The sequence below is a fragment of the Gorilla gorilla genome, chromosome 11 (genome assembly GCF_029281585.2).
Source record: "Gorilla gorilla gorilla isolate KB3781 chromosome 11, NHGRI_mGorGor1-v2.1_pri, whole genome shotgun sequence".
Taxonomy (NCBI): domain Eukaryota; kingdom Metazoa; phylum Chordata; class Mammalia; order Primates; family Hominidae; genus Gorilla; species Gorilla gorilla.
The window spans coordinates 99,504,555-99,532,014 of NC_073235.2; the positions used below are offsets into that span (position 1 = coordinate 99,504,555).

Genomic DNA, 27,460 nt, shown 5'->3' on the forward strand with positions numbered 1-27,460 from the left:
GGCAAATTTCTGGGCCTAACCATAGGCTTCATTCAGAATCACTAGGGGTGAGGTTTTAGAACAGGCAGTTTCAACAAACACCCCAGAGAGTTTAAATGCACTAAAGCTGGGTACCGCTTGTCTACATTCTAATAGATTATAAAATGCTTACTTTCTTCCTATTCCAGATATGACCTATATTCTACATATGAACAACTTTTTATAATCACGAAGATAATTTAAAGAAAACAATAACATTCTACTCTTCCATATAATGTTTCCAATTCTTCTGTCTACTAGCATTAAGCCCACAATAATGATCATGTTTTTTAGAGGAAAGGGTAGAACATAAGTTTTTTAAATTTCATCTGTAAAATAAAATGCTTTTCCTGCTTAGCTCTGGGAAAGATCTGTATACCAGTTGGGTCTTCTGTCTGCACAGAAGCCAAAAATAGATGTGCTTTATTGGCTAGAACAGGCTCCATAAGGGTGCTAATGGGAATTGAAGAAAGCAGCACAGAATGGTAGTTAAGCAGGCAGTTTCTCTAGTCACACTTTCCTCCACTTTCTGGCTGTGACATCGACTTCGTTGGCTCCCTACTAACTTTCTGAGATTACATTTCCTAAACTAGTATTGCCAATAGCATCCGTCTCGAAGGGTGGATCAGAGGTTAAAAGAGAATAATATACAGAAAGTCCTTAGCATACTGTCTAGCAGACAGTAAGTACTTAATAAATACTCGTAACTACAACACTTACATGGACACAGTGTCCTCACTCCTACACTCTAAAGATAAGATACAACCATTTTTAACTTTTCTAACCAAAAGACAGTCTCTAGAATGGAGAAGTGAAAAGTTCAGCAATTCCCCTGTGATGCTCCTCTCAACTGGTTATAGCAGAAAGGGCACCTGGGATGGGCCAGCCACGTCTGCACATAGGCCACAGCAGCCTGCATGCCTGGTTATCTCCCCAAATACTGTATACTAAAACTAAAAGCCACACTTTATACACACTTTAGGCCCCCTGTAGCACACTTAACAATGCCTTCTACCAAGTGGGCTTCCATAAACGTGCGTTAGACTTTCTGGGTTTGTGTACATTTCATTCCTTTCCCCTACAGTTGCTCTTTTCCAAGAAAGAAAAGCAAAAAAAGCAAGAATAAGCTGAACACAGGAAATAATATGAAATAGGCTTCACAAGAACACTTCAGAATATTCCCACTGGCAGCCCCAATTCTTGCTTATCTATGTTAGCTGGCACTATAAAAGATGTTTCTCTAATATTTTAGTAAGAGCCTCTCTTCATTTCTTCACAGCCTAGGGAGTACACAGAAAAAAAAGGAGAATGAGTTCAGAGAAGCCCTTAGGGAGCCAAAAAGGAGACAGTGCTATTGGGCTCCAAGCTGTTTCCAACCTGGGAATCCCAGATGTGCCAGATGTGGGGAGCAGGTTGGGGGTAGGAAAGGGTCGTGGGATTGTGTCTAGAAGGGAAAACACAAGACAGCCTGGTCAGCATCACATAAGTCTTCAAGACTTATCTCTAGAGCTCAGTTATATTTTAGGAGATTTTCAAGGGGTGTGATTATGTCTTGATCTACTTTCTTGTCTATGGAGGACATAATGTCAGGCATGGATTCATATTTAATCAATATTATGATCTGACACCCTTATTGCTTAACATACTCAGGAAATGAACTTAGCAATGCACCTTATTTTTCCAGACACAGAAATCTGAACATAAATCTTGCCTGGATGAAAACAAGGCTCCAAAATTTTGACTTAGACTGATATCTGTGTTATATGCAATTGCAAAACCAGCCTTGATTTTGCAGGTTTCAGTGGCTTAGTTGGCTTTTAGTGTACACATTCCCATAAACATGCTTCAACTCTGTTCACCCTGCATGCATAAAAGATTATTACCATCAACATTCTGATATGGTGTATACCAGTTCTATCTTACCAGTTGTACACAGAAAATTATTATAGCTTAAATTGAAAACCCAGTCTTTAATGAATAACTCAAAAAAACAATTCTTTTCTAACTAGGCAAGATGCTAGAAATACAACGGCAAGCAATAGGCATGGCATACATTTCAAGGAGCTTACTGTCTAGAAGATCTTTTTAATTCAAATAGAACAACAATTTCTATGGTAGTTTTGTATTGTGCCAAGTTGGCTGAGTTGAACTAAATTTCCCAGAATTCCTTTCCCTGTAGTACTCCCTTTAGGGTTGGCCACAAGAGATATCTGATGAGTTTTGGAAGGCATAAGTGAAACTGCAGCCTAACCAGGTAGTGTCGCAGCTTCACACGATGACACTAATTGGCTGGATCACCACGTTGGCAAGGGGCAGTGCCTGGCTTGATGCTTCTTCAGATCCTGCTGCATCTCCTTCAGTTTCTCCAATTCTTGGGCCAGGTGCATGCACAACTCCTTCTGCAAGTCACCCATGTCCATGATGTTGGAGGCAGTGTTAGACAGACCTCAGTTCCAGTTTGTCCTTGATCTCCCCCATTTTACATCCAGCTTTTCCACTGTAGACTCTGCTGACCTACAGTGACTTCAGGGCCTCACAGAATCCAAGGTGATAGCCTTACACAGACCACAGCGGCCCTACACACTTGTGTAAGATCTAATTCCTATAATAAATATCTTGCTCTGTATCTCTCATGGTGGTTCTGCTTCCCTGGTTGAACCCCGAACCCTGAGAGATCAATTACCTATATTTTATAAGCAAATAGGCTTTGAGGACAGACAGTATAGAGTTTATAAACTTTTCAATGAAGAAATGGTTTTAAACACATGACCATGTAATATCAGTGCTTACCAATCTAAGGAATAGACCTGTGCCAGCTCTCAGCTGAAACCATATATCCATCTTGACAAGTGCTAACAGTTAAATTCCAAAATACCAGTCCAAACCTTCTCTTTTCTTCCCCTCAAATCTACTTTCTTTTCCCCAACTATTAGTTAGGAGAGGCATAAAATAAAGGCAATAAGACTAAATTCCAAAGAAGAAGGAAATCTGAATTTAGGACTTCCACAGGACAGCAATGTGCTTGGAGTTAAGATGTCTTCTCCACCGTCAGCTCTCACAATGGTTACAGAGACTCCAATTTTCTTTTCCTTTCTTTTTCTTTTTCTTTTTTTTTTTTTTTTTTTTTGAGATGGAGTTTCACTCTTTTTGCCCAGGCTGGAGTGCAATGGCGTGATCTCGGCTCACCGCAACCTCTGCCTCCCAGGTTCAAGTGATTCTCCTGTCTCAGCCTCCCGAGTAGCTGGGGTTACAGGCATGCGCCACCATGCCCAGCTAATTTTGCATTTTTAGCAGAGATGGGGTTTCTCCATGTTGGTCAGGCTGGTCTCGAACTCCTGACCTCATGATCCACCCACCTTGTCCTCCCAAAGTGCTGGGATTACAGGCATGAGCCACTGCGCCCAGCCGAGACTCCAATTTTCATAAGAAACTGTCCAACTTGCTGTGACAGATACTAATATGAAGACATCATGAGCTCATATGTGACCCAATTATTTACAGTTCAGGGTTTGTTTGCATTTAATTCCTATCTGGCTAGTGATTCTTTTTTCCTCCCTGCAAACCTACAGAGGGAGCTGGTTACTTGGAGAAGCAACAAAAGCCTTTCTCAGATAGGAAGGTCAGTCCATCATTAGGCTGACTGGATTCAAACACACTAAAGATACTTACAGAATGCAGACTGGTTGTTGATGGAAAATGGATGCTTTGAGGATTGAAGTCTTTGAAGCTAGTTGAGCTAACAAAGATAGAGATCACTTGGGAAAGGTCACAGAGTAATGAAATCATCTTTTTTGTGTCTTTCTTTTCCACTAGACTACACACTTCCTAAGGGCAGAGACCATCGGTCTTAATTTTTTTTTGTAGCTCCATGAGCTACAAAGAAAAGGTGCCTGGCATATGGGAGGTACATACTGAATTATTTTCCCAACTAAAAAGACCTGGTTCTTGTTGAAGAGGAAACAAATCCATACATATTTTTAAAGAGACACTTAAATTTACTAAAGACCAAGTGGTCTTAAAAGGCCAGGAAATACTCCTCTATGAAGGGGTTGGTCTCATGAAGCTGGTAATACCCACTCAGTCAGCTCACTGCCCTCGTTTTCCCAGACAAAATGGAAATAAAATGTGGGACCATGAGAAGATTCTGAATTCTCCAGGGTCTGAGCCAGGCAGTTTAGGATTATTGACCTCTCTCATTCCATGCGGGATATTTGGAAGGAGAACACAATCAACCCCTTTTAAAAACTACTAAAATCACAAAGCGCAGCAAGAAAAACCATGACTACTAAGCTGTCACCTAGCAAGTATATATTGAAATTTCCAGATAGTTGCCAAAGAGGAAAAGCTGACACCAATAACGGCCAAAGACACCTGCAACTTCTGTATATTAATTCTCAGCAAGACCTTTTGCTCCTAGGTGTACCTGGAGAACATCACCTTCTCCAGTAGCAGAGGAGAAGCTGCATTTGGTAAACTCAGCTATGGAGGTCAGTCATCCAGCACCAAGTGCATGCAAGGTTTGAACCTCTTGTATCCCTGGATAATGGGCATCTCCTCTGACCAGGCTTCAAGGCTGACATTCACCAGGGTCCCCTGCCACCCCTGCCTTCACATTGATCTTCTCATCCTTTATACTTCCCCTGAGCTACCTGATGCATTTACCATGGTTTGATGATCATCCTCCCTGTCCCTGAGTGCTAGACTTGTATAAATAATTATAGATAATCTATCAGTCATCTTCACCCGAATTTCCAGCATTCAACAACAAATTATTTCTTGGATGCCTAGAATGTACCAGGCTTGGGATACATCCAGGAACAAAGTACAGATTCCTGTCCTCATGGAGCTCCCACTCCAACAACATGTTTGCTGAACTCAGCGTTAGCAAACAGGACCCACCAGCCTCCCGGCCCCTGCTCCCCTGCTCTGTGCCTCTTCTGTTAACAGCATTGCCATTTACCTACCAGCTTCTTTCCCATCTCACCCCTACTAGGTACTAAATCCTGCCAGGTTTACCTCTAATGAGCTCTCAAATCATGGACTCAGCTTTATGCCCTCATCCCAGCCGCTTCGGGACTCTTTTGGTCTCTTACTGGCGCTCCTCCCTGAGACCCCTCCCCCTCAGCCCATTCACACGCTGCCACCACAAAGGTTCTCTGAAACACAGATCTGAGCATATCACTCCCCTGCTGTGACCATTCTCCATTGCTCAGAGGATTCCAAGCCCTCTGCCATCTGGCCCAACCTCCACTATCAGATTTACCTTCTACTATAGCCTGAGTTCCAGTTATACCTCACTGAGGCCCCCATTCACTCACTTCCTTGCCTCAGCCCTCCCTCATTCTCCTGGCCTGCTAAGTCCTTACTCATCCTTTAAGGACCAGATCAACTGACATCTCTTCTTGGAAGATTTCCTCTATTCAAGCAGGCAGTTAGTTGCTTTCTCCTGCAAGTCAATGATGATATTGTACTGATATGCTTTCTGCTTTGCCTCCTCCCCAGGCTGAGAACTCATTGAAATTCAGGATCATGCTGTCCATGTTGAACTACCCCAGATACTCCCCAGCCCCACTCAGCACTATGTCTGGCACGCAGGAGATACTCAAATAAAAGTTGTTCATTTTGGGTAACCCTCTTATATTAGAGGTAAAAGCCTTTTGCTTACCAGTAAGGATTCTTAATTTGCTAGCAAGACTTTTTCTTTCTCTAGGCACAGTAGGTATTAGATTAAATATGGTAATCACTCACTTCACTTCTGGAAGCAACAGCCCGGTGCAGTGGAGTCAGCCACATGTTGTCCTTGGCATTTACACGAGCTCCTGGAATCAAACAACACAAGTTAGAGGCATAATGGGGTCAAGGCAAGCCCTGCCGACGTTAAATCAAATGCTGTATCTTGCTCCCATTTGCCTGACATAACCACCACCTCTTCTTTTCTTTGTATTAGTCATGTGCCGACAAGATTTGATCAAGGCTGAGGGGACCAGAAGAAATCTGCTTTACCTAAAAATCTGGGACTAGCCAGATATTTTGGTAAAAAGAAGTCAGTTTCCATGAGGCTTTTGGATAGATAGGACATCAGGCCTATAAATTGCTCACTACTTTCTCAAACTATGGGGTAGGCAGATAGGCTCAAGCATGAGCCAAAACCAGCTCACACTCAGAAGAGTGCCCATGCTCAGCTCTATGAAGCCATGCCATCATCACGGAACAGAAGCTCCCTGCAAATGAATTCACAGGAAGCAGAGTTCACCCGCCTTCCATGACACCCTCGCCATTCTCCATGATCACCAGCCCAAGTCTATGTCTGAACAGCTAAGACATCTGATATAAGCTTCCTTTTAGGGGGTTCAGGGTTTTGATTAGTCTTCTGGTCAGAGATGGGATGTTTTATAAAAGGGCTACGAAAGGGGAGGAGGAGAAAATATGTGTATCTTTGTAGAAGCAGTAAGAGAAGTCAATTCTAGCCTTAGGATGATGAGGAAGGAAGCTCATGAGGACAGAGAGTGGAGAAACAAATCAAAGAAACTAGAAAGTAAGGCAGAGAAAAGGAAACACAGAGGTGGCGCCTCAGGACAAGGGCTGAGAAAGTGAGTCAAGGGGAAGCAGGAGCTGACTAATCTCCAAGAGGCTAAGGCCAGCTGATAGCTGGAAAATAGAAACTTTTTAAAAAGGCAGTGGACTTCCATGCGTAAACGTGAACTAGAGGTTTAGTTTAAGGCACTGGCTAAAAGTAAATAACAAATCATAGAGCTTATACTATTCTTTTCCTTAACTGAAGAACAAATGCCATCAACAGCATTAATCACAGAAAACAAGAACATAATCCCTAAAACAAAGACAGCTGGAATGCCTCCCCCCCAAACTCCACTTTGATTTCATTGGTTTCAGATGGAATCAGGTACAAGGGTTATCATACTATGCTGTCAAGGTTGAGAGCCACTGATGAATTTTTGCTTAATTTATCCAGGTTAAAATTATTTAAATCCTAATTCCACTAACACCAGCTTGCCTGAAGGAGTTCAAGCTCCTTACGTCAGTAAGGACCACAGTAAAATCAGTTTGGGTGTGCAAAAATCAACAGGCATCTCTGGCCTCAGTAACAGGAAGCTGTGGGCTAAATGCTGTGGCATGAAATGAATGCGGTTTTGGAAGGACAGTGGGATTCATGGTCAGGAGATGTAGATTCGAGTTCTGATTTCAGCACCTGCTGGCCCAATGACCAAGAGCCACTAATCTGCACAGTGAGGCTAACAACAACAGTAATAATACTTCTCTACCCATTTCACCAGGTGCTAAGGAGAATTAAGTGAATAGGAAAGTGCTTTGTAAATTGCAAGGCACTAGAAAAACATTAGCGGTTCTTATTTCCAAATCACCTCCAATGTCTCATTCACCTCTAAATCTCAGACTCAGATTTCCAAAGGAAGTGAAAGGCATGATCTTTGCCCTACAAAGGAAGAAGTCAAATAGGAAATTTAAGAACACAAAGAACCATCACCTAGAGACTGTACAAATACATATCTTTTTAAGAGCAAGAGAGACTCAAGTGCTAGAGAATGCTAGGGAGAAGAAAATCCAGATGTGATTAAGAACAGCAAAATTGGTTAATTTTAAAATAAAATTACCACTACCAAAACCAAACTGTAGATTTCTTCTTCTAAATATTAGTTCCAACACAGTGTCAGGTGATGGTCACAAAGTCTACCTTTCTGGTTTAGAAACACAGCATTTATCCCTTCAGATCTTCCAACACTCTGGATTCAAACCTTTTAAAATTACCCGCCTTTACATCAGGACTTTTCTTGCATCATAAATAAATATATTTATGACCACACTGTGTTTCTGTCTAGTAAGCCGAGTGCACATTTATTTCTTATTTTGGGGCTGTTTCTTTGGCACCCATGTCACAAACATCACTCAGACCATATGCAGTCCTAGAGAGCTGGAATTATTTTTATTATAGTCTTTGGCAGAGTAAATTTTGTGCTTTAAATTTTTTGTAAATTCAAAAAATGAATGCAAGTAGAAACCCAAATGTCAAGACACATATGGAAAGGTACTTCTCAAAATTCGTCAGGGAGAAGCAAATGAGAGCAGCATTAACATACCATTTCACGTCCATCAAATAGGTAAAAATGATAAAGTGTGACAAGGCCAAGATTTGGCAAGGGTATGGAGCAACAGGAAAACTTAACATACAGCTGGCAAGAGTGTGAATTGGTACAACCTCCTTTGGGAAACAATGTGGCATTACCTAGTAAAATTGATGACATGCATGCCCAACCACCTAGCTATTCCACCCCAATCATATACCCTAGAGAAACTCTCACACATGTACATGAAGGTTCACCGCAACATGTTTATGTCAACAAGAAACTGGAATCCTAAATGTCAATCAAGAGGAAAATGGATAACGACGTTGTGGTATATCCGTACGATGGAATTCTACACTGTCATGGAAAGGAACAGACTGAAGTTCTGTATATATAAACAGATGTACTTTTGAAATCATAACACCGAATGAACAAATCAAGCTGCAGAATTATACCTATGGCATAATACCAGCTGTATTTCTATATGTTGTTTATGGATGCATAGATATAAAATAAAAGTTTAAAATATGGCTAAGGAGTATAAATACTAATTCTGGATGGTGATTGCGCCTAGGGAAAGAGGAATGTGAAAAGGAATAAAGTAAGAGTACCCATACAGCTGCAACTGTATTTTCAATGTTTTATTTCCTTAAAAAAAATATATATATATAGCAAATATGGCAAAATATTAAGAGTTCTTAAAACTTAGTGGAAGGTATATGGATATTCACTATATTATTCTCCATAGTTTTCTGTATGTTTGAAATATTTTCTAAAAAAATATTTTTAAGAAAGCTAGTGCATTTGAAGTTTTATGTTTCTTAATGAAAATAATGGGGGAGGGGGGACTAAGCTGCTTTTGTGTGTGTGTGTGTGTGTGTGTGTGTGTGTGTGTGTGTGTGTGTGTGTGTGTGAAATGGAGTCTTGCTCTGTCACCCAGGCTGGAGTGCAGTGGTGCGATCTCGGCTCACTGCAAAATCTGCCTCCCCAGTTCAAGCGATTCTCCCGCCTCAGCCTCCCGAGTAGCTGGGATTACAGGTACCTGCCATCATGCCCACCTAATTTTTTTATTTTTTAGTAGAGACAGGGTTTTGCCATTTTGGCCAGGGTGGTCTTGAACTCCTGACCTCAGGTGATCTACCTGCCTCAGGTGCAAGTATTTGGTCTAGGATAAATAATTTAAAATGGACTTTATGTGTCATAGATAATACAGACTTTCAGTTTCAAAAGGTCCTGTAAAGCCTCTAAAGTGTGCTGGTTCACACCCTCAGAATGTATAAGATTGCTTAGTTTCCCCACATCCTCAACAACACTTGATGTTATCAGGCATTAAAATATATTGTTTTAATGTTTTAGAGACAGGGTCTCACTCTGTCACTCAGGCTGGAGTGTAGTGGCATTATAGCTCACTGCAGCCTCAGACTCCTGGGCTCAAGCAATCCTCCTGCCTCAGCCTCCACAGTAGCTAGGACTGCCAGCACATGCCACCATGCCCAGCTACTTTTTAAAATTTTTTTGTAGAGATGGGGTCTTGCTATGTTTCTCAGGCTGGTCTCAAACTTCTGCCCTCAAGTGATCCTCCTATTTCAGCCTTCTGATGTTCTGGGATTACAGATGTGAGCCACCATGCCCAGCCAGACATTTTAAATATTGCAAATCTGAGTCAATAATACTGTATTATGCACTTAAACATTTGTTAAGAGGGTAGATCTCATGTTAAGTGTTCTCACCACACACACATCCCAAAAAACCCCAAAATAACAAGAACAAAGGGACACGAGGAAACTTTTGGAGGTGACAGAGATGTCTATTACCTTGATTGTGGTGATAATTTCATGGGTGTTTGCATATGTCCAAACTCATCAGGTTGTAGACATTAAATATATGCAGCTTATTGTATATCAATTATACTTCAATAAAGCTGCTTTAAAAATAAATAGGCCGAGCGCGGTGGCTCATGCCTGTAATCCCAGCACTTTTGGGAGGTCGAGGTGGGCAGAACACCTGAGGTCAGGAGTTCGAGACCAACCTGGCCAACATGGTGAAACCCCGTCTCCACTAAAGATACAAAAATTAGCTGGGCATGATGGCAGGCGCCTGTAATCCCAGCTACTCAAAAGGCTGAGGCAGGAGAATCGCTTGAACCTGGGAAGTGGAGGTTGCAGTGAGCCGAGATCATGCCACTGCCCTCCAGCCTGGGCGACAGAGCAACACTCTATCTCAAATACATACATACATACATACATACATACAAATCTGATTGAAAAAAATAGCATCTCTTTGTTTTAGTTTCTGGTCTACAATAAGGTTAGACATCTTCTAACATGTTTGATTACTAGCCATTTGTAATTCATTTTCTGAGAATTACTTGTTCATATTCTTTACATATTTCTCCCATTTTTCTGTTTTTTATATTTATACACTTTTATCATTATTATTATTATACTGCATTCTGAAAATTTTTAGTTTTATGCAGATCCAAATTTGGCTTTCAATATCAAAACTCTTTCAAGGAGAAAAATGATCCCACGCATGCTGAACCTCATACAGTGACACACACCCAGGGTGTAACGACACCAGCATTGTTCGCGTGTAGCTTCAGAGTCCCTTGAGAAATTTCAAGGTGATTAGAAATGTAGGCAATGGCTTCTTTCAGTCAGTGTTTAAGTCCTCCATTCCTCCATTTCTCTTTTTCATGGAGGTTGAATAGGCAGCTGCCAGGAAAACCTCTTCTCCCCCATAACAAAAATTATTATAACAAAACCAGAGTTATCTGAATGGAGACGCAAGAAGCATTTCATCAGTGTCATCTCTTGCTGCCAGCTTCCTCATCCTCTTCCTCTGAACACTTTGAAGAGTCTTGTTTACATGTCAGAGGGAGATGTCAGATGGTTTTGGCTATGAATTGAATATTTATAGCTGATTTTTTCTAAAGGAAGCTTCACATTATTTACCTGCCTGTCAGGCACCATTGTGCACCGAAGGACACAGTCTGCATGTCTAATGATTTAAAGGCAAATGCTTTTTTACCCAAGGACATGTTAAAGCTTAAACATGAAAATAAGCACTAGGGTATACTGATTCTTCAGAAACAAAGGCCCAATCCATCAGACATGATCTGTAATTACAAACTAAGGATGTTCTTCATCTTATCCCTGTTACCTCTTAATTTTATTTTCATAGAGATCAGGGGTGAAGTGAACTCTGGGCATCTTTTCTAGAGGCAATATTTCTGTTCTGTAAGCCATGTCATCTAGAAAGAAGTAGAATAAAGAAAACGGAAGTGGTGTGATAAGGGTGGACTGAGTGTGACTGAAAAATCTCACAAGCCAAAGAGAATAATTTCTTCCCAAGCTTAACTTATCTAAAGTTTGGCTTTTAATTGTTGAAGTAAACATGAAAAGTCATAAAAATATGATTATAATATAACAAAATCAGCTTGCTATTGATTTTTTTAACAAACCAAATCATACAGCACAGGAGCGCTTCAAAACAATTACCATAGAAGAGGGTATGATAATTCCATGAACGTGGCAATTGCTCAAAACATTTAACAAACTCTCTTTGGAGTTGCCTTTACGGTCAGTTTACACACCCACCAGAAAATGGCGTATTACTTTATAATTGCACCACATTTGTAGGCCAAAATCAGCATTGCCTGGTTTAATCACCCCTCTTTCACCAGATAAAAAATATCAAATTCATCCTCAAAGGACGAATATTTGTTATGCATAAGGAATCAAAAGAATGATGTGCCCCCAGCTCTGGAAATAATTTGCATTGAGAGTAAGAAGCACATTTTGAAAATTTTTGGAAATAATTTTGCAGGACTACCACTTGTTGGGTTGCATAAATTCTATGGCCAGATGTGGTGGCTCATGCCTGTAATCCCAGCACTTCAAGAGGCCAAGATGGGAGGATCACTTGAGGCCAGAAGTTCGAGACCAGCCTGATCAACCTAGCAAGACCCCATCTCAAAAAAAAAAAAAAAAAGTAAATTAAATTAAAATTTAAAAAATAAATTCTAATAAATTTTACTTAGTAGTTATGCCTCACAAACACTCCCACATTACAGAGTACTTCCAGTTTTCTTCTTTCAACCCAGAACCCTATAATCCTTACTTGTCCTCAGAGTTTTCTGTGTAGGATCTTTTTTTTTTTTTTTTTTGAGATGGAGTCTTTTTTTTATTTTTTATTTATTTTTATTTTATTATTATACGTTAAGTTTTAGGGTACATGTGCACAATGTGCAGGTTAGTTACATATGTATACATGTGCCATGCTGGTGTGCTACACCCATTAACTTGTCATTTAGCATTAGATATATCTCCTAATGCTATCCCTCCCCCCTCCCCCCACCCCACAACAGTCCCCAGAGTGTGATGTTCCCCTTCCTGTGTCCATGTGTTCTCATTGTTCAATTCCCACCTATGAGTGAGAACATGCGGTGTTTGGTTTTCTGTTCTTGCAATAGTTTACTGAGAATGATGATTTCCAATTTCATCCATGTCCCTACAAAGGACATGAACGTGTCATTTTTTATGGCTGCATAGTATTCCATGGTGTATATGTGCCACATTTTCTTAATCCAGTCTATCATTGTTGGACATTTGGGTTGGTTCCAAGTCTTTGCTATTGTGAATAGTGGAGATGGAGTCTTACTCTGTCACCCAAGGCTGGAGTACAGTGGTGCGATCTCAGCTCATTGCAACCTCCGCCTCCCAGGCTCAAGTGATTCTCCTGCCTCAGCCTCCTGAGTAGCTGGGATTACAGGCACCCGCCACCACGTTCAGCTAATTTTTGTAATTTTAGTAGAGATGGGTTTCATCATATTGGCCAGGCTGGTCTCGAACTCCTGACCTCAAGTGATACTCCCACCTCAGCCTCCCAAAGTGTTGGGATTATAGGCTTAAGCCACCACACCTAGCCTTTGTAAGATATTTCTACTGTGGTCCTTTTTCTGTGCACTCTGCTTCCTATATCTCAACCCCAGTATCTTAACTCTTAGCCACTGATTGGTTCTCACTGATCTCTCTGACTTAATCCAGATTCGGCCAGTTCCCAAACAGAAGCTAGAGTCAGGAGAGAAATAAAGCCAGACCCTGGACTGGCAGTTGTAAGAAAGTGAAATTTCCAAGGGCTGAATTCGTCTTCCCTGTCTGCTCAGAGGCATTCAGGGTTCTATCCACCTGGCTAACAGGAGATAATGCCAGTAGGAATTTAGCAAGCTTGGGTTACACCATGCTCTGTAGGTTAATACAACAATGGAGAACACAGCTATAATGGGCTGTTCTGGCAAGGCCAAATTATTTGTCCAACATGGTAATCATTAGCACCTCATTCATTATTAAATTAGGAAACAGTTTGGTTGGATTCCCTAAAGGCTCAGCTGCCAGACACAAGCTCAGAGATAAAATCATCATGCTCTTGCAATATTATGAACTTAATATATAAATTGAGTAAAGGACTTTTTGGGAAAATAAAAGTCATGTGAATTCCAAGAGTTTGCCTCAGCTTCCACAGGTAAATAAAATTGCTAAAAAAGAAAACTTTCCCAATGCTCCCCATGCCCTAAGTCTTCCTAATTTGATGAGAGGGAGGAGGAAATTTTCCATAGCACATTGAACCAAAATTATGCTAAAGAGACTAAGAGCTCAGAAATTCCAAGACCAAACAAGTGAATAGATTAAAATATATGCAACAGCTTCTCCCAGCTCTACTAAATCAGCCAGAGTTGAAGAGAGGCTGGTGGATTCTATGCCCTTGTGAAGGTGATGTGAAACCATGTTTGTCAAACAATCACTGGCCCCAGATACAAGAAAAAAAAAGACTGGGTTGACTTCATGCTGCAGAATTAAAATCTTCCCTTTCAGGTGTAGAAACAACAACAACAACACAAAGTTGGCATATAAGACAAAGTTCTGAATTTGTACATTCATGAAACATTCCTCTGAGACTCTGAGAGGTCTATTAATACAACATTTAAGAGGTGGGTGGGCTGGGCACGGTGGCTCATACCTGTAATCCCAGCACTTTGGGAGGCCAAGGCAGGTGGATCACAAGGTCAGGAGATCGAGACTATCCTGGCTAACATGGTGAAACCCCGTCTCTACTAAAAATACAAAAAATTAGCCAGGCATGGTGGCACGCGCCTGTGGTCCCAGCTACTCGGGAGGCTGAGGCAGGAGAATCGCTTGAACCCAAGAGGCAGAGGTTGCAGTGAGCCAAGATCACGCCACTGCACTCCAGCCTGGGCTACAGAGCAAGACTCCGTCTCAAAAATAAATAAATAAATAAATAAAATAAAATACAAAATAAAAAAGAGGCGGGTATAGCTGATGGGGACCAATAGATGTCATACCACAAAGTTCTTTATTTTATACCTCCACTGATTCTGCCTACAATTTTCCACGGGCCAAATTGCAATTGCCAGGGCAGCCAGCCAGGTGTGCATTGGCCCTTAGTCTGTGCCAACATCAAACAACACACATTTGTTTGGAACATGGCCCTGGGACATCTTTAGATTTGTTGGAAGAAAGGTCTATTCTCAAAAGCACAAGAAATGCCATGTGAAATCTAACCTAAGCTCCATGTGACCATCAGGAGCATGGGGCACACGTGTTTTGAGGCACAGAACACTTGTTTCCTGGGGAAACCCACCTCAAGAACATGAACACAACAAAATAAGGGCCGTGTTGCTTATGCATCACAGCACAATTCTTGTTTCTTGTCCACAGTGTTCACCACATCTTCTTGAATGCATGTCTCAGCTCCTACCTCTGCAGAGCTTACTTTAAGATGCTACAGTTCCCCTTTCCTTACTGCAAACAAAGGCGAAAACTTACTATAGGCCTTTTGACTAGTCTGTAGGCAGGGGCACTTCCTCTAGATGTTAATCTCCCAAACATAAAAGAGGAAGAAGAAAGACAGCTTGTCTGTGAATAATCTACAGTGAGACATCTGCACATGCTCAATTCATTCCAGGATTTGTCTAGTAAACACTCAAGGGAGAAAGCATATAATGGTTTTGGAAACCTGTTTGGTGAGATATACTGAGCATATAGGTTTCCAAAAATTAAACCACTGGCATTTTTAAATCTGATGAAATATTTCAAATACATTGAAAAATAGCATCTCAAAGACCAGTATAAACACAAATCAGATTTAAATGTTTGCTATACTCCCTTCTAATTTTTTAAACATAAAATATTTTACAGAGAGTTGTAGTAGTTCTTTTATAACCTTCCCTGAAGACATTTTTTACTTAACCTGCCTACTTAGAGGTAACCACTAACCAGAAATCAATATGGTTCCTTGCCTTCCATGTTTTTATGCTTTCATCACATAGTCACAGTCATGTATCCATAAGTATAACAGTATTGTTTTGCAGCCCAACTTAAATATATATAAATATACGAACACATTTAGTTGGCATATAAATCTAGGGTGTGCATATATATATGGCATATATACAGTGTGTATATATAATAGCATATATAGTGTATACATGCTATACATAGTGTTTCTATAGCATGTATATATAGCGTATATAGTGTATACATGCTATACATAGTGTTTATGTAGCATGTTTATGTAGTGTGTATATATACTCACTATACATAGTGTGTATATATACTCACTATACATAGTGTGTATAGGTGTATGTTCATGTAGACTTTAAACTAGTTTTATTTCCTTTTTTATAATAAAAAAATCAAAATATATCCAAATGTACTGAATTCATCTACAATGCTGGGCCTGACTAGACAGCCAGGAATCAGACTTTCAAAGCAAGATAAAAATGTTACTGGAGAAGTCATTTTTCAATAAGAACAACTTCTTGCATTTTTCTTTGTGTAAAGATAAAATTGCCTATCACATAAACTTCCATGAACATAACAAAGGAATTTTGCTTGGGTTCACTGTAGTAGTCAATCTAGTAAATTGGTTATTTAAATTTTTATTTGCAATTGACTTTTGAGTATAGCAGTTATTTACCTGACAAAATCAGGAGTTCAATGATCTCTGCATCTCCCAGAAATGCGGCCACATGAAGAGGGGTTCGTTTCTCAGAATCCTGAAATACACAACATCAAAGACATACAACAGGTCAGTGGCAGCTGGAGGTCCCTTTTGTAGACATAGTAAGACGTGTCACTCACTCTGTGGTTAATGCATGTGGAAGAGTGTGAACACCAAACATTCGAGTAATTTCTGGTTATGCATTTTCTCTCAACATACCCTATAGTTACACATAACAAAGGATTCCATTTTCTGTGTCTGTGCTTGGTATTTGCCCACTTGCTCCTTTTACTGAAGCCCAGCTGAGGTCAAAGATGGACCATTATGCCCTGGATGATGAATTTCAACTTACAGTATTTCCAAACCTTCAGGATGGTTAAAAAAAAAAAAAATCTAACCTATCATAGCAATATAGTTCAAAGCTTTCAATGACTTATTTTCTTTCTAAGGAAACATAGTGGAATGGTTCACAAGGACATTAAACATTAAACATAACTGTGGTCATTTTCTCCTTTCTACGCTTGTTAATTGTTGTTTGGACCACTTCCCATTCATGAAATACTTACTGAATGCTTACTCTATGCCAGAAACCATATTCTGGGGACAGAGGGATGACTACAACAGGCCTGGTCCCTGCCCTCATGAAACTCACATTCAAGTGGGAAGGCTGACAATAGTATACTAGACAATAGTACACTAGATACACATGAGATTATTTCAGATAAAACACTGTATGGGATTAAGTGATTCAGGAGATGGGAATAAGAGTGGTCAGTGAGGCCTTTCTGAGAATGTTGACATTAAGGCTGAGAGCTAAGGTTGATGTTATCTCTGTTTTATAGATAAGAAGACTGTAGCTCAAATTTTAAAATTTCCTCAAGATTCCACAGGTATATAGCACAGTCAAGATCTGACCTTCACCCAGCAGACTTCAGTCTGTATCTTTGGCAAGGCATTGAACAGATTGTGCTGAAAGGCAGCATGGTAACATGCAAGGGAAAAAAGCGTTGCTTCCTCATCTGTAAATTGGCGATAATAAAATCTACCTTAGAGGACTGATAAGAGGACTAAAGATCATATAAGTAAATAAAGCCCTAGGCAAGCAGGAGATAAGTGCACAGCAGTGCTCCATACGACGCCCATTATTGTCATTGGCATAGAGAGTTGTGTGATATCTTTCCTCCAAAGACTGAAAACTTCCTGGAGTAAAGAACCGGCCTCACTCTTCTTTATCCCCATAGTAGCAGCATACTTGGTGCTCAGCATAAATTGGCTGAACTAACTAGTCTACATGTATGGTTTCTTCCACTAACTTCTATTGACTCCTCCATAGCAATGGTAACCAAAGCCCATCTGCTTCTATTGACTCCTCCATAGCAATGGTAACCAAAGCCCATCTGCTATGTCTTTAAGGTTTCTCCTAAAACTAGCATGTATGTTAGTTTCAAGTTTCTTGGATTCGCTGTTGATTTTAATCATTATTCCTTTCATAATTTGATTACATAATACATCTAACAACCCTTGATTAGCCCAAGGATATTATTCCATTTTCTGACAGTCCAGACCCTCTGCTCTTCCTCTGTCTCTCACAGATTATTGCTTTTAGACATTTCATGACTCACTAATATCTAAAACAGATGGCAGGCAGGGGACACAACAAGAATTGATCTTCAAACCGGTCTGTTTTTTAGAAAGTCTGGTAAGTAGGTTTTATAAAGAATGCACTACCATTAAGCAGACAAAAAGGAGTTTGGATTCACTGGAAACTCATGTTGTCTATGTATGGCTGCAAGCAATTACTATGGAAAAGTGAAAATAGGGCAGTCATGCAACTATAAAATAATGGTATGCATTGGAAAATTCAGTACGATATATGACTACAATCAACCTTGTTATAGATATATCACCCTATCTTTGAAAATAAAGATTCAGTATTTGAAATCATGTTAGCTTATTTGAGAATCAAGTGTATTAATTTGTGCAATGAACTATATAAGCTGAGAATAGATTTTCACAAATGTTTTCTATTTCTATTGATAACCCTAGATGCATTTTCCATTTTAGCCTCATGTTCCCTTTGAATCCTCGCTATATCTACTTAAAATTTTCTACTGGGATTTTTGGATAAAAGCTATGTAATTACATGTTCTTTTGTGAACTGAATTGGTTTCAGGGTTTGGTTCAACAAATTAAACCCTGCCTAAGTGATTTAAACAGGGACTATTCCAACCCAAATTATGACTTCATTTGACCTGAAGCAAAGGCAACTCTATTTGAGATCTTGGCCTCAAATAAAAAGCTAAGAAAACTCCAACATCCTTCCCTACCTTGCAAATCTGGTTGGCCTGTCATGATATGACTGGTTTTGCTGATTCTGTGGCCCCTTTTATGGCACAGCTTGTTCAAACCAAAGTTTCTATAACATAAAAAGGGTGTGTTGCATGAATACTGTAAAAATTCTTGATGATGAATCCCAGTGTTCCTGTTAATTTGTGCTTAAAGGTTTCTGGTAGTTTCCAGAACAACTATGCGAACTGATACTCTCCTTTAGTGACATGGCACAGACAGGTAACTGCAGAGAAGACTTGTATTCAGGCAGTACTCCTTTAGTTCTCCAAAGCAGCAGAACCATAGAAACAATCACAAGTGCTATTAAGACCTTAACCAACATAATAGTGCATTTCCACTATTGACCAAGGGTTGCTAACGTCTTCTCTTCTAACAAGGAACACCTGATCATGAGTCAAAGCGTGAATGACCGAGCCACAGCAATCACCATGCTGGATAGAGAGAAATCAGCCAGGAGACAGCACTATGTCCTCTGCCTAGGTAGAAGGCCACTCTACTTTGCCATAAGCTAAACTAATGGAATAGGAGATGGAATAATAGAAGGAGGGCGAAGGTTCTGGAGAAAAGAGAATAGTAGTAATAATACTGGTTAAAATGGGTTCTAGCCCAATGACATCCTTAGGGTATCTAGAAGAAGAAACAAATCTAGCTGGTTATTATGAAGTGCTTTTATTTTTATTTTTTCCAAATATCTGCCCAACTATTCTACTACTCCATCTCAAAACATTCCTATCAGGGGAGTCACACCTTTTACAACTGTGTTCTTCAGTCTTATTATCACCATTTAAAAGATAAAGAATCTGAGCCTAGGACAGTTTGTATGACTTAACCCAACGCAGCAAACTGATGCCAAAGAATTAGGTGTCCTGGCTCCCAACCTGAAACTTTTTTCTTTATAAAAATGAAAGTGGGCTGGGCACGGTGGCTCACACCTGTAATCCCAGCACTTTGGGAGGCTGAGGTGGGTGGCTCACAAGTTCAGGAGATTGAGACCATCCTGGCTAACACGGTGATACCCCATCTCTACTAAAAATACAAAAAATTAGTCAGGCATGATGGCGGGCGCCTGTAGTCCCAGCTACTCGGGAGGCTGAGGCAGGAGAATGGCATGAACCCGGGAGGCGGAGCTTGCAGTGGGCCAAGATCGCGCCACTGCACTCCAGCCTGGGCAACAGAGCGAGACTCCATCTCAAAAAAAAAAAAAATATGAAAGCAAGAGCATCTTAGAAGTTCATGCGATAGTCTAAAAACCCTTCTACTATGATCCCTAAGAAATCAGGAGGAAAATGTGACGAACATACAGTAAACATCATTTTAAATGAACTGAGAAGAAATTAAATAGAAAGGGGACAGAAATGGAGGGTAAATAGAGAACCAAAGCTGCAGGCACATGAACTTAGAGTGCAGGGATAGGTCAATACACCAGGGGCTTGGGGCTTGACACTTGCAGGCAGTGGGAGATAAGGCAGAGAACTAGAACTGCGACCTCCAAGCAAAGAAAGACCCTTGAAGTGGCCTTGAAGAAAGACTCCTGAGGTGAAATAGTAGACTTGGAAAAAAACAATGACAAACACTCACGTAGGCAGATGGCAAAGAGATGCCTTGTCCCGGGTTCTTGGTAGGGGAATAAAAATGTTTCCACTGAGCATTCACATCCCCAGAGTCTGCCCTCATGTGGTTTAGAGCTTTGAATTCACATTGCCTGTATAGTCTAGGAATTTACTTTTTTTTTTTTAATCCAGGAACTTTCAGGTTGAAAATATGCAAAAAAAAAAAACAAAATGGGTTTTAGACCAATGATACCCCTAAGGTCCCTAGAAGAAGAAACAAAACCTAGCTGGATAGATATGCCCTCAATCCAGTCAACCTGGGACACCCACAGATTAAATCTCCATTGAAAATGAACTCACAAGCCTAAGCCATAAGACTCACGTGGAAACGTTCACCATAAGCAAGAGTCAGCAGACTGAAGAACCAGCAAGAATTTGAGAACACAGAAGAATGAGATGGAGAACAGGGATGACATTTAAAATAACTTAAGACACAAAGGACAAAGCATAAGGGGGAAAACCCCCACTATTTTTGAAAAACAAACAAAATTTGGAGGAAGAGATAATGAAGCAAGTATTATGGAAAGCAGTACCAAAACATGATGCTAGACAGCATCTAAAATTTTGGTCTAAGAGGGATCAAACTCAAAGAATAAAAAAAGAAAGGGGAGGAGAAAGGAAAAATAAGCACAGGAACTTTGGGCTACGTTTTACAATCATTTATTCAGCCATATTATCTAGACATAGATATTTATTTAGAATCTATTATATGCCAGACATTGTGGTACACATTAGGGATACAAAATTTAAAATATCTAGCCCTCTCACCCTAAAGAAACTTGCAGTCCACTGATCAGTTTCTAAATGTAGGATATTAGAATAAAAACAATAGCAGGGAAGTGGCAAATAGTGATATCCATGATGTTAAATGATTTGTGAACGTATCAAATGCAATGAGACAAAAATATCTTGGTGAATACTTCCCCCAAACCCATCCATATCTGAACTGGCCTGTGCAGTAAGTCTCAACTGCCAAGAAAAAAAAAAATCTCTTCTGAATTGGGAATTAAACACATCTTGCCCAGGACTCCCTAAAGGTCCTATTGGCTCCAGCTTATCTGGGAATCTTGGAAGCCTTCAAGGGCCAGCCTTCTGGGTCAGTTAGAGAGCCTAGCCTCTATCTTACAGGCTGGCTCAGGGGTAGTTCCTGGATCAAAATTGGAATCCAGTACCAGGACAGGACCAGAGCAGCATTAACCTATAGTGGCCGAGCTAAGTGCATTATTTGCATTCATTTCCATCGTTTGCCCAAGTGGACTCTCTGTGATGACCAATAGTTGAATAGTTACATAGGCCTTTATAACACCCATGAATATAAGTGGGGAAAATAACCCAAAAGCAGGTGCAGCAAGATTAACACACACTGAAATGGCTCATCAGCATAGTTTTTAAAGATTGTCCAAACATCACAAAAAGGAAGGTCTTTTTTCATCACCCAGTAGCTCTAATTCCACATAGTCCTTTGCAGACAGATTCAGATGCATGAGAAATGAGAAGACCCAGGTTCCTCCAGAAGGAAGGATGGTAAACCCTCCCATTCTACGAATAGCCAAAGATACACACAGCCAGCAGGGGTCTGAGCTAAATTTGCAGTATGTCTCAGAGAGATCAGGCAGAGGAAGTTGAGTTGTCTGTTTACCAAAGAAGAAGCAGATAAAAGAAAATAGGGAACTTGAAGTAGGTACATGCAAAGTGAGTTTGACATGGGCAGAGAGGCCATTCTGGTAGCTAAAAATACTGTGTAGACAGGCAGACTGAGGGGCACCCTACGCCTGTTTTGAAGATTAAGAATTGTTACATGCTTTGGAAATTCTCAGCTAGAAGTACATGATCTAATCTGCATTCTAAGTATCTGTCATACACCAAAACAAACATTCCACCCTGTATATGAATATCTTACATACCAAGACAGAAAGATGGAGCAATATTAAGAAAACAAGCCTATGAAATACAGAAGTTAAGTTTGGGCCGGACGTGGTGGCTCATGCATGCAATCCCTGCACTTTGGGAGGCTGAGGCAGGTGGATGGCTTAAGCCCAGGAAACTGAGACCAGGAGACCTCGTCTCTATTAAAAGTAATTTTTTTAAATTAGCTGGGTGTGGTAGCATGTGCCTGTGGTCCCAGATACTTGGGAGGCTGAGGTGGGAGGATTGCTTGAGCCCAGAAGGTCAAGAGGTCAAGGCTGCAGTGAACTGTGATCACACCATTGCACTCCACTGCACCATCTTGCTCTGGGTGACAGAGCAAGACCCTGCCAAAAAAAAAAAAAAAACGAAGAAGGAAGAAGAAGAGGAAGAGGAAGAAGGAGGAGGAGGAGGAGGGTTCCAATTATCAATCCAAACTTCCAAATTCCCACTAAAATTAAAGAAGCTGGGAGATAACTGACAACCTAGGCCCAACTACCTTAATGTGATATTGAACAGAGATCACTAGAGGCAAGAAGATGTCTAAAGAAACTCTGAACACATACACATAACAGGTACCTTGGAAGTATTTCAAATTACATGAGGACAGGAGCCAAACGACACAAAATGGGAAGAATGCTTGGTCTTAAGGTGGGGAATTAAAAGAAGGTTAAAGAAGAAAGGAAAGAGAAAGACAGAAAACAAATGTCATGCTTCTTTTGAAATTTTTCATGTTTACTTTCAATTTTTAACATCTCATAAATACACAGAAATACAGAAAGTAATAGTCCCATATGTGCCCACCAGCAAAAACAAACATGTTAACATTTTTCTATGTCTCCTTCAGAACTCTAGTTTAAAAAAATACTTTTAGGGGTAAAAGTGCCATCTTCAGAAATGCAAATGGTTCTGAAAATAATTTGAAGTATGTGTTTGCATGTGTGTGTAAGAGAGAAAGGTGGGGGAGGGAGAGAGAGAGAGAAAGTGGGAAGGAGGAAAGGGATTAGGTTGTTTTTAATTCTTCAAACCACTATTACAAATGGTGTTGCAGTGTACATCTTTGTACATGTCTCTCTGTGCATACATGTGAGAATTTCTCTGAAGTAGATACCCAAAAAAGGAAGCACTGGATTAGGGTACACACACACATTCAATTGTATTAGGTATCACTAAATAACTTCCAAAGTATTAATAGTTTTACTAATTTACAGTCCCACCAGTTACATATTAGTTCCTTTTCCTAACATCCTCGCCAATATCTGATGCTATTGGCTTTCTTACTCCTTGCCAGTATGTTATGCCTGACATGGTATATTCTGGTTTTTTCAACTGTGAACTGCCTATATGTATCTTTACCTCTTGTTAAATTTGGTTATTAGTCTTTTCCTTGTGTGTGGAGTTTTTTATATTGTTTAATTCAACTTTCAATGAAAATTCAAGTTATGTATTCACCTAGACACAACAGAAATGAATCAATGTTTTCCCCAAGTTACCATAAGAGAAAAATTTAGATTTACAGTCCTTATTCATCCCTAGTACATGCATTGTCTCATAAAGCTGAATTTTCCTTGTGTGGAGCCTCCCATGCCTCAAAGGTGACAGCACATCTCTGTCCCAACATGCTCCCACCACCACACAATTGTATTCAACCATCACACTCTGTTGGTATTGTAACCCATCCATTTGAACGTAACATGGATATATATTTCTCGTATAGAAAATATAGATATATTTTCTATCTCTAAACATGTTCAAATTATAAGTTATACTCTCAATACGATATCTAACTCCTGAAACGAAGTAAGAATCATGCACAATAATTAAAATGATGATAAAATAAGAAAAATGAGAATGCCAAAGACATTTTTATTTTATCTCCCTTACATAACTAGACACTGGATATTTTATTGCACTAATTTCTAAAAATCAAATAATGTATATTGAGCAAAACTTGTATCAGAGATTTTATATTTTCAAATTTGATCCTTAAAACAATACTGTGAAGTAAATATGAGCATCCCCATTTCACTGTTGAGGAACCTGAGATTTTGAGGTGACAAGTAACTTGTCCAGAGTCACAAAGCTAGTAAGTGGTAAAACCAAGATTTAGAACAAGATCTGATTCCATTGTTCATGCTCTTGCTGGCTTTTGGATGGTTACAAGCCTTGGTAAATACAATGAAAGTTATTCTCCATTATAATTAGCATGCTTGCCCTAAATACTCTAGACCCAAGGGCAAAAGGCTTGTATGTAAAAAAGTACAAGCAGGCAAGAAGAATAAAATTGGAGAACTAACATTACCTGATTTTAGAGCTTATTATAAAGTTACAGTAATCAAAACAATATGGTATTGGTGCAAAGAAAACTCTGGTGAAAGAATAGCCTTGTCAACAAATGGTCCTAGAACAATGAGATATTAAACTTTGGACCATACCTTGAACCCTAAACAAAAATTAAATCGAAATGGATCATAGAACTAAATGTAAAACTTAAAATTATAAAATGTCTAAAGGAAACATAGGCGAGATCTTTTCACCTTGGGTTAAGCAAAGATTTCTTAGATATGACATCAGAGCAAAACCCATAAAAGGATAAATTGGTAAATGGAATTTTATCAAAATGAATAATGTCCACTCTTTGAAACACACTGGTAAGAGAATGAAGATAAGCCACAGACTGGGGGAACATATTTGTAAAGCATATATTGGATAAAGGACTTCTATCTAGAACCTACAAAACAACTCTCAATAACTATGAAAGCAAACAATCCAATTAAAAAGTAGGCAAAAGATTTGAACAGATATTTCACCAAAGATATACAGATAGCAAATTAAGCATATAAAACAATGCTCACCGGGCCGGGCGTGGTGGCTCACACCTGTAATCCCACCACTTTGGGAGGCCAAGGTGGGCAGATCACGAGGTCAGGAGATCAAGATCATCCTGGCTAACATGGTGAAACCCCGTCTCTACCAAAAATACAAAAAATTAGCCGGCACCTGTAGTCCCAGCTACTCAGGAGGCTGAGGCAGGAGAATGGAGTGAACATGGGAGGCGGAGCTTGCAGCGAGTGGAGATCGCACCACTGTACTCCATCCTGGGCGACAGAGCGAGACTCCGTCTCAAAAAAAAAAAAACAATGCTCACCATCATTAGTCATTAGAGAAAGGCAAATTAAAGCCATATTACATACTTATTAAAATTTCTAAAATTAAAAGGACTAATGATACCAAGTGTTGGTGAAGATGTGGAGGAACTATAACATTCAGGCACTGCTAGTAGGAGTTGGAAATGATAATGGTCACTTTGAAAAACAGTTTGGCAATTTCTTAAAAACTTAAACATACACCTACCATATAAGCTAGGTATCATACCCTTGGGTATTTACCAGAAAGAAATGAAAGCATATGTCCATACAGAGACTTGCACATGAGTATTCCTAACAGCTTTATTTGTAATACCAAAAACCAGAAGTAATCCAAGTTTCCATCAAAAGATGAATGGACAAACTTATTTCCACATAATGGAACACCACTCAGCAATTAAAAGGAATGAACTATGGATATATGTCACAACATGGATGAATCAAAATAATTGTGTGAGTGAAACAAGTCGGGCAAAAAAAAGTACATATTATATAAATCCACGTACATAAAATTCTAGAAAATGCAAACTAATACACAGTGACAGAAAGCAGATCAGCAGTTGCCTGAGGGGCCTAAGGGAGAGACTGGGAGGGGTAGCAAGGAGGGATTTGAAAGGGGAACAAGGAAGCTTTTGGAGCACTGTATATATTCATTATCTCAATCATGGTAATGGTTTCATATGTCAAAACTTCGCAAACTGTACACTTTAAATATGGGTAGTTTATTGTATGTCAATTATATTTCAATTAAGCGGTTTCACAAATACATAAGCAGGCAAATAAAACACATTCTCACTCTTAAGTAAAGTAAAAAAAGGCATATTTAAAAGTTAAAAATACCCCTAAGCAACAAAATTTATTCAGTTAATAGAAGAAAAGAAATAGCAAAATCGAATTAACCAATAGTGGGTTAATTTAGAGGCAGCTCATGTTATGCCCTGGTTATGTGTGGATGTAAAAGTGAAGTTCTTACAAAAGAATGGCCTGTTGGATTAAAATCTACAGGCTTTAAAAATAGGCACAACCAGCCAGGCGCAGTGGCTCACGCCTGTAATCCCAGCATTTTGGGAGGCCAAGGTAGGTGGATCACCTGAGGTCAGGAGTTCGAGACCAGCCTGGCCAACATGGTGAAACTCCCTCTCTACTAAAAATACAAAAAAAAAACTAGCCTGACATGGTGGCACACGCCTGTAATCCCAGCTACTCAGGAGGCTGAGGCAGGAGAATTGCTTGAGCCCGAGAGGCAGAGGTTGCAGCGAGCTGAGATCCTGCCACTGCACTCCAGCCTGGCCGACAGAGTGAGACTCTGTCAAAAAAAAAAAAAGGCACAACCAAGATTCCTCTTCAAAATCTCTTAGGTTATTTTGTTTCCTAAATGAAACCTTTGACAAATGTGTACTAAGGATGTAGAAAATAAATCTAGAAAATTAAGTACAAGTGGAAAGGTAAATGGTTTATGCCTAACCTTTGAATACACTGCAACATGGCAGCACTGGATTGACATAGAACCCTTGGGATATTACCACTGTGCCCAGACATTCCCAAGTGACAGAAGCCCTTTTAAAGGGTCTCTGCTGGGGAAAGTTGATAAAGTACCAACTATTTGTAAGGCCCTGATATCACTTGGCCAGGAATATTTCTTGAGAGCCAGTGGAAACAGAACATGGGAAAGGGTTCTGGTCCTTAAGTCCCACAGAATGAAAAACTGGCCAAGACGCTGTGCTTTGGTGCCAGCGAAACAGGAATATACATCTACCCACTGCCAAGATAATCATCAGGAGCTTCTGATGAAAACCGAAGCAGGTCTTCAGAGTACCACCTTCCCCCACAGCCTAAAAGTTAATAAAGTTCACAATTGTTCTGTGCATGACCCCAAGCATACTAAGAAGGAGTGTCTTTAAACTTAACGCATTTGTTGAAAAGTTTTCCATTCCATTCTTGAACACATGGTGGGAATGTTTTACTGCTAAGTGTATTTAAGGAAACCCACAGATTGGAACTGCTCTAACCAGTGAGGCGAGAAGTCTAGTTTCAGTTACGGCCCCACCACAGGCTCACTGTCTCTTTTAATTAATTCATTAACCAATTTATTAAACAAACATAGATTAATGAGAGGCAGATAACTAAAAAAATAACATAATCATCTGGGAAACTATCTCCTATTGATGAAAGGGTAAAAAGAAGGCAGCTGCTAGTTTTTCACCCCTGTAAGGGGCTAGCAATGGTGAAAGTTTGTCATCAGATAAATGAACACACAGTGTCAGGATCAAAATCACAGGAGAGGAAGCTAGAATTACAAAATATTTAAACTTAA

General features: G+C 39.8%; 1 protein-coding gene across 5 annotated transcripts in view; it reads right to left on the reverse strand.

Annotated features, from left to right (window-relative positions):
• ANKRD44 (ankyrin repeat domain 44) overlaps nucleotides 1-27,460 on the reverse strand; it is a 348,412-nt gene that overhangs the window by 166,106 nt on the left and 154,846 nt on the right. For all 5 annotated transcript variants that reach the window (XM_055379331.2, XM_055379330.2, XM_031008706.2 and 2 more), the window contains exons 3-4: nucleotides 16,113-16,191; nucleotides 5,767-5,837 (exon numbers count right to left, since the gene is read on the reverse strand). In XM_055379331.2, coding sequence (XP_055235306.1) covers nucleotides 5,767-5,837; nucleotides 16,113-16,191 — 150 coding nt within the window. The remainder of the gene's footprint in view (nucleotides 1-5,766; nucleotides 5,838-16,112; nucleotides 16,192-27,460) is intronic.